Source organism: Phalaenopsis equestris, unplaced genomic scaffold (genome assembly GCF_001263595.1).
Source record: "Phalaenopsis equestris unplaced genomic scaffold, ASM126359v1 Scaffold000600, whole genome shotgun sequence".
Taxonomy (NCBI): Eukaryota; Viridiplantae; Streptophyta; class Magnoliopsida; order Asparagales; family Orchidaceae; genus Phalaenopsis; species Phalaenopsis equestris.
The window spans coordinates 418978-427063 of record NW_018165040.1 but is presented as its reverse complement, the minus strand read 5'-3'; the positions used below and the strand labels follow the sequence as shown (position 1 = coordinate 427063).

General features: G+C 34.5%; 1 protein-coding gene across 1 annotated transcript in view; it reads right to left on the bottom strand.

The window, feature by feature from the left end:
- Nucleotides 1-3248: 3248 nt before the first annotated feature.
- LOC110029698 (O-acyltransferase WSD1-like) overlaps nt 3249-8086 on the bottom strand; it is a 7117-nt gene continuing 2279 nt past the window's right edge. The window contains exons 2-5 of the mRNA XM_020732111.1: nt 6941-7516; nt 4639-5010; nt 3870-4007; nt 3249-3534 (exon numbers count right to left, since the gene is read on the bottom strand). Of these exons, the coding sequence (XP_020587770.1) occupies nt 3385-3534; nt 3870-4007; nt 4639-5010; nt 6941-7516 (1236 nt within the window). The 3' untranslated portion in view covers nt 3249-3384. The remainder of the gene's footprint in view (nt 3535-3869; nt 4008-4638; nt 5011-6940; nt 7517-8086) is intronic.

Below are 8086 nucleotides of genomic sequence, written 5' to 3'. Positions count from 1 at the left end.
GTACTGCAGTGTCATGGGGCTCTAATCTACAGAAGACAGTTTCTTTGTCAACTACAGAGGCTGAGTATGTTGCAGTGTCAGAGGCTGCTAAGGAGATGATATGGCTGCAGAGTTTCTTAGCAGAATTGGGTAAGGAGGTTCAGAAAGGCACTATCTACAGTGATAGCCAGAGCGCCATATTCCTAGCTAGAAATCCAGCATTTCAATCCAGGACCAAGCACATTCAGATCAGGTATCACTTTATTCGATCATTGTTAGATGACAGACAGTTACTACTTGAGAAAATTTGTGGAAGCAAGAATCCTGCTGATATGTTAACCAAGGGCGTCACACTTGAGAAACTGAAGTTGTGTTCAAATTCAGTTGGTCTTCTAGCTTGAAGACAGGGGTTTTGAGTTGCAGAGGTGGAGGATATCACGTTTGAGGAAAAGTGCAGTGCAGCCAATGGGTGATACAGTCAGTGTCCCAGTCTCCAAGTGAGAGAATTGTTGAGAAAGTGGAGCCTTGTCCACTGCGGCTTAAGCAAGTTATTAAATCAAAAATTAAGTTTAATAACTTTCCTTAATCTCTGTTGCACGCATAATATCCCGCTTCTTTCCTTCTCCGTTAAACCGTGTGACGGCGTGAAAATCTCCGCAAATATTCTCTCGCGCTCCTCCACGCGATCCTGCGTCGCGATGCCTGCCTTATGGGTCAAACGGGAAGCTCTTTTAAAAAGCTTCGATTGGCAGGAGGAAGACGTACCTGCTCTCCTTCTTTCGACGGAAGTGTGAAGAGGGAAAAAGAAATAAAAAGCTAATTACTTTTTTCTTTTCTTAAGGCAGAAAAGCTAATTACTTTTTCTTCCTTCATCAGGTGGCAGGAAAACAAAAAGTTTGTTTTTCTTTTTTTTCTTTCACGTGAGCTGGGAAGAGAGAGGGGAAAGAGGAGGAGAGGGAGAGGAATTTAGAGAGAGATAGCTCTTTCATGTAAACGTTAAATAGACGACGGTGTAATTCCTTAAAGCTAATAAAATCTTTTGCAGCTCCGTGGACGTAGGCAAATTTGTCGAACCACGTAAATCTGTTGTCGTCTTTTCTGGTGTAATTTTCTCGATCCTTTTTTCGTTTTATTGTCGTCGTTTATTTTTTTTTCTTAACAAGAATAGATGGAGTAATGTTTGTAAATACCAAAATGGATATCAAGTATGTTTCGTATAAGAACCGTCGTCACACGACGATGAATTCTCCCTGGTAGAGCTAAATCGGTACCGACCTTGGTTCCATGCTCGAAAAACTTACAAGGAGGTATGAATGGTTTTCTTGGACTACATGAGATTGAACACAGTCCCGTATCATTCGAGTGAACACCCCACACATACGACAATGAAAAGTGATACCAACAACCCTTTAATTACTCCCCTGTGACAAAACCAATAGCCATAATGAGTTGTTGACTTTATAGGCAATGCCACTTTTGTTACGGTGTTAGCATCCATCATAAAGTTATAAGAGAGCAAACTTTTCATAAATGGCCACCTTAATGAGACATTGTAATAGGAAGCTTTTACGGAAAAATTTTTAGATGACTATCATTGCCAACCAAATTGATAATAAATATTCCCATCTCTTAGATGTCTTTTTACTAAAAGAGGTTGCTCACTAAATTCAACAAGATTGACAACATCCATTGGACAACACCTTATTGGAACTATCTAAAAATCTAAATTATTCTAAAATATGTTCATATTATAAAGTGGTCATAAACCATTGATTGTTGTAACCGTAAGTTAGTGTTAGAAAACCAACTAAAAGAGCACTGCCAAAAAACTTTCTTAGCGAGACCAGCAATCCCTCCTTCCGAAACTAACAATATTAGCTAAATGACAAAATGATAGGGTCAACCACCAATGCCACCTATTAAAAATGTAATTTGAGTTGGACATGCTTCATTAAATATCTTGATGTGATTATTAGCTCTATAGGCAATTAGGCCAATCTCAATCATGGATTGAAATAGCTATAGGCAATTAACCACATATTTTGCTGAATCATAGGCTATGTCAGGGTGACATGCAATCAAATAACAATTTGAATTCAACATAATGTATACAAAAAGTGGTCAAAACTATAACTCACTTTTATGGTTTAGAAAATAAATGAATTAAAACCATGATACATTACACTTTTGAAATACATTCACACGCTTCCTCGTGAGTTCCTTGGTCTCCCCATACACTTTCAAACTTTTTTGTACCATGTACATGTGACTCTTTCCAACATACTTCGACAATCTAATATAGCAATGGTTGTTGGGGACAACAGTATAGAGAGTGGTGCATAATTGAAAATATACATCACGAGGCAAGAAGAATATACTACCTCAAGAGATGGAAGATATAATTTGATCATATGTTTAATATAAGTCGAATGAATAAATATATTTTCTTTGGAATACTTTATAAGGATGGGGATAATGTCTTCTGAAGTCCATTAAGAGATGGGGTTCCAAGTGCTGATATTTTGATGAACATGCACATCAAAGATGTCATTATGTCCCAAAGGACTAGTTGGGAATGCACTAACTCTGTCATGATTATGCCAAATAAGCCCAGGAACTAACAAGTAGTGGGTTTTTCTGATGCCCATGTGAGAAGCTCTACTAAGAATAAAGTAACTCCATAAGCCAGAATATGTCATGTTTGGGCAATAAAAGATGAGTTAGTTAACTAAGGTCGAGCTACAAAAGACTTGTTGTTTGTCATAATACAATATGTGGTGATCTATTTGATTGATTCAGCTAAAATGGGTTCCATCTAAGCCCCTGTGAGGAAATTAGAGGCAACAATCATGAGTTTTAACAAACAAAGCCACACTCAATCCATGAAGAGCCAGAGACAAAATAGAGAGTTCAACTGAACAAATTACATCCATACCCAACTCCCCAAAGACCAAGTTGCCATCGTATAATATGATAAATTCAAAAGGGGTACAAGAAAAAAAATCTTCTGTAAATAATGATTTCGTAGGATCTTCATTCAAGAACTTGAGCAAATTGATCAAGGCAAATTACATCCCAACCAGATATCCGTTAAAATCGACACAAATACAATAAACAATATCGACTCGCATTGAAAAGATTTAAATGCAACAATAAGCTTATGCATTCAAATTCAAATCAAAGAATCAAATATCAAATCAAACACTAATATAATATATATATATATATATATATGAAACGGGATCTCCTTATGGAATTCTTATGATAAATATTTCATCATCATTCATTTTTAATTTTGATAGAGATTTATGAATAAAAATCTCAGTTTGAAAATAAATGATGAAGAGACATTCTGCAAGTGGATTTCTGAAAGGAAATTCCTTTTTATTTTTGTTCTGGGAGACATTAGATCTTGCCCACCATGGCTGCATCAAATATCCTTTGAAATGATATTTTCATGGAAGCAACTAATAAATTGGAGTCTATGAAGCCCCTCTCCGTCCCCATGACTAAAGTTAGCTTCCCCATGTAGCTCACAACTGTTATTGTAAGATTCTGCATGCAATACATTTCATTACAAGTTAAACCTTTTGGAACGTTTATATATACATGCATAAAAATTAAAGATTGGAAGATTCACAAACATAACATTCAATTCCTATATATTTACATTTATACCATCTACCTATGCATGAAAAGGTGTATTTCACTTTTTAAAAGTTAAAAAGGTGGAATTTTTTATGTGATATGAAAGGTTGGGGTGAAATAAATGTAAAAAAAACAAAGTTTGGATGTTGGACATGTAAATAAATAGGGATTGAATGGTATGTATGTAAATGCCCAACTGTTTTTGTTCTCTTATTATTAATATTATTATTAAAAATAATTACCTGAGGGACGCCTACAACCATGAAATAGAAATTGCTAATGGGATTTTTCCCCATCATCATTTGCTCCATGGGACCTGTCATGTTGGATATTGTAGCGCTTGCGTTCATCAATGTTCTATGCATGAATTCGGCTGCCACCTGCATACAATGGCACCCAAAATTAAAAATATATATATAAAAATTTAATTAAATGATGAAATGATATTAACAAATCACAACAAATCACCAATAAATTTAATAGATCCAGTTATAAATGTCGCATTTACATAAATACAACATAATTATTATGGATTTACATAAATAGCCACATAGCACTGAAATTTTTAACATCAGATGAAATATACAACTATTACAACTTTTTAAAGTGTAATATACCTTTTCATGCATCATATGTTTATGACACCAAGTGTCATAAATGTAGATATGAAAGTTTAGGTGTTGGATATAAAAATACGCAACAATTCTGTGCTATGTACGGAAATTTTCTTTAAGTAAATCCAGAGGCATTTACATAAACATCACTCAATTCTTATGTATTTACATATATAACACCTCAACTTTACTTCTGTACATTTAGTCCACCCAAAACTTTCATATCTCATAAAAAATAACACTATCCCAACTAAAATAAAAAGTGAAATACACATTTTAATGCATGGGTAACATCTCACACAAAAGTAAATAATTAAAGTGTCAGTCTGTCAGATATGTAAATAAATGAGAATAAAGCAGTGTATACATGTAAACATTCCATAAATTAACTAATTACCTCTGAGCCTCTATGCTTCCTCAACAATTCCAGCATCCTCCCAGTTAAATAAACACCAAGCGACTTCCTCTTAGCCCTAATAATCTGTCTCCCTTTGAGAACAAACGTCAAAGGATCAACTTTCTCAGCATCCTCGCAGCTGGGAACCGAAACATGAATGAATCCAAACTGATTGCCCCATTGGCTCCTTCCTCCCGCCTTCTTCATCTCCTGCAAGCTCTGGTAGCCATTAACGTTCCTGGTGTTGAGCAACAATAAAGCGGTCACCTTTCCCACACCCACTCTCGTGCTGCAGGCTTCATCACCATTTACAGCTCTCATGTAAAGTTGAATTCCATAGAAAATTACTCCACTTATAACATCATTTATTGTCTACATCATGAACAGCAAACATGTTGATGTCTGATATCAGCGGGCCACATTATCAGTGATATAAATAAAGTAATTTACTAGGGTACAGTGCGTAATTTATGACAAATAAATTTCTGTCGGAAGAAATAAAACATGATTGGATTTACTTCACTGTCATCGTCAAGAAAGAAAATATTTGTAATTTTGTTGTGTTTATGAGTATAAAATGATGAAGATAAGTATAAAGTTTGTTTTCTTTTCTTAATTATATACTTATAATATGATTAACTCGGGGCATAAAGAGTAAAAGGATGATCTTTATTGGTGTTATAAAAATATAAATGGCAAAATGATACATATTATGCCTAACAAACCATAACTTGGTGTCATACGTTTCAAGACCATGGGATCAGTACTAGATTTAGACACAATATCTCTTTATATGGAAAAAATATTTACATCCAAAGGTGCACCACTTCGGACAGCATGGATCGCACTGTGCCATGGACTGCACGGCGTGGTGTCATCAATGTCGTAGACCACACGGCTGGATAACTGGAAAAAAAAATTTTTTTTTTTTGCCCTAATAAACAGTATGTATGTAAATACTATATGTTATAAACTATAACTATAAATTGTAATTTTTTAAAACGTAAAAAGTTTTGAGTCATTGAATCAAATCTCAAATGAATCATTGTGGACTCCAGACGGATTTCGAACCAATTCAATTGGCTCGAAACTAAAATTGAACTTATTTAAGTTGGTTTCAATTCTACGTGAGAATTTAGGTTTCATGAATTTCCAATTTTTGACATTTTTATAGTTTCTTGGTCTAGACTAAGCTGATGCCAGAGCTCAACATCATTGATGGCATATAATATAATTTAGTAATTTATTATAATTGCAGGAAGTAAAATGTTGGTAAAAAACAAAGGGCATTTACATATGTACCTCCCAATTCTTACGTATTTACATATCTAACACTCAATCTTTCATTTTTAAATCCAAACATGCAAATTATAAACATCATAAAAAAAATATCTCCATTATTTACTTTAAAATGTGAAATAATTTTTTTTATGCATAGCCCAAAGTGCTATAAAAATAAATATGAAACTTTAGATGTTAGATATGTAAATACAAAGGAATTGTGTCATATGCATGTAAATTTCCCAAACAAAAAATACTATGAAGCCCATCAAGTTCCCTCAATAATTGAAGTCAATTTGCAATTTTTGTTGTATTTTTTATTTGTTTAAAAATGACAGAATGTAATAAAAAATGTACAGAGATATCACAAGCAGCCAAGAGTTGTTGGAGAGGAAATAAATGAATTTGAAAAAGAAGAATGCTATTATTCAAGACAATGATGTTCTGTCGACAGAAAAAAATATAAAGATGCAATAAAATTAGCTTTACATTTTCACAAATAAAAATACTTGAGAATAATTTTATACATTTATAAATTAGTATATATATAGTGGAGAAAACAATTGATTTGTCTGAGGGTCTGTCTGAGGAAAAAAAAAAACCTCAATCACAAAACGCCACGTGTACGGTTTGGCATTTGCATTAAACTATTTAGTTTTTTGTATTCAGTAAAAGACAGTTGTAAAGATATGGTTGAAGAAACAATATCTTTAGAGGATAAGGCGAGAATTATAAATATTTTTTTTTTTCCTAAAAAGCAGACAATCATATCAGAATGAAGAAAACATGTTCCCCACCTCATAAATTTCTAAAAAACTTCCAAAAGGAGACAGAAAATTGTCCCAAAAGAACCACCCTTATCTTTCACAAAAATGCAGGTAAGCAATTAAAAAAAAACATTCTAATACGGCCAATAATCACAATTATATATAATCTTAATCAAATTTTCAAATGGATAATTAATTCTGGCGCTAAACTACTATGATTCAAAATTGCAATCATAATAAAAGATGTCACTTACCCCTCCGAGCTTATCCTTCACCTTCCTCGCATCATCCAGCGAGAACACCACTTTGGAGATAATCAACGGCCGGAACTCCACCCCTGCTTCGCCGGACCTCACCGGACTACGGTCATCCTCCAACAAAGTGCTCTTCATCAACCCCCAAGCGAAATCGGTCACCGTATTGAGTCCGATTTCGACGGCACGCACCGCCGAGCGGCAGCATTGCATTAGGGTTCCCGACTTCATCGGCGCCGGATTCTGCTTGCGGCCGGGGAATGTGAGAGGAAGCAAGGGATCGTCGGCTCGTTTCAAGCAAGAGAAGAGGGCTCCCATGAGAGAGAAGCCATCGCCGAGAGCGTGGTGGAGCTTGAAGACGGCGGTGCCGGCGTTGGAGCGGGTCGGGTATTTGAGGAGGTGAAGCTCCCATAATGGGCGAGAAGGGGGGAGACGATCTGTGGCTAGTTTAGTGAGGTATTCTTCCACGAATTTGTCGTAGAAGTCGAAGCCGGCGGGGAAGATTGGGGTTTTGATGTGCTCTTTTAGGTTTACCTTTACCTTCTTCCAGTGCTGAATTCCTTTCTCGTCCTTCACCTGCGTTTTTAATTATCATTATTAAAAAAAATTAAAAATATTGTTTGTAATATTATATGTAAACACTTACACTAAAAAATTGGATCAATTTCATGAATATTACCTACCTAAAGTATCGAGAAAATATTACGTCCATTGTCTAATATATAGATGAAGGCATTGATCACAAAATATTGTGTTCAATGCCATGCTGAGACCTACGCAGTCAACCGCACGTCCGATTTACCTGATGTAATAACGTGATACGATCCATACAGCCGATCACACATCCAATTGTAATATATTTTTTTCAATGTATTACAGATAACTTAACACTTAAACTTAAATTTTTTTACATTTATATAATCCAATTTTTTAATATCATATCATAAATAAGGCATATGTATATAAAAATGGAAATTTAAAGTTAGATATGTAAATACATAGGAAGTGAGTGGTGTGTTTGTAAATCTTCTTAAAAAATTATATACATATCTTTCATTTAAATTTAGAATTTATATATATATATATAATTTTACTATTATTATCACTTTAAAATTATACCGAGACATAACATGACAAAAAAAAAAG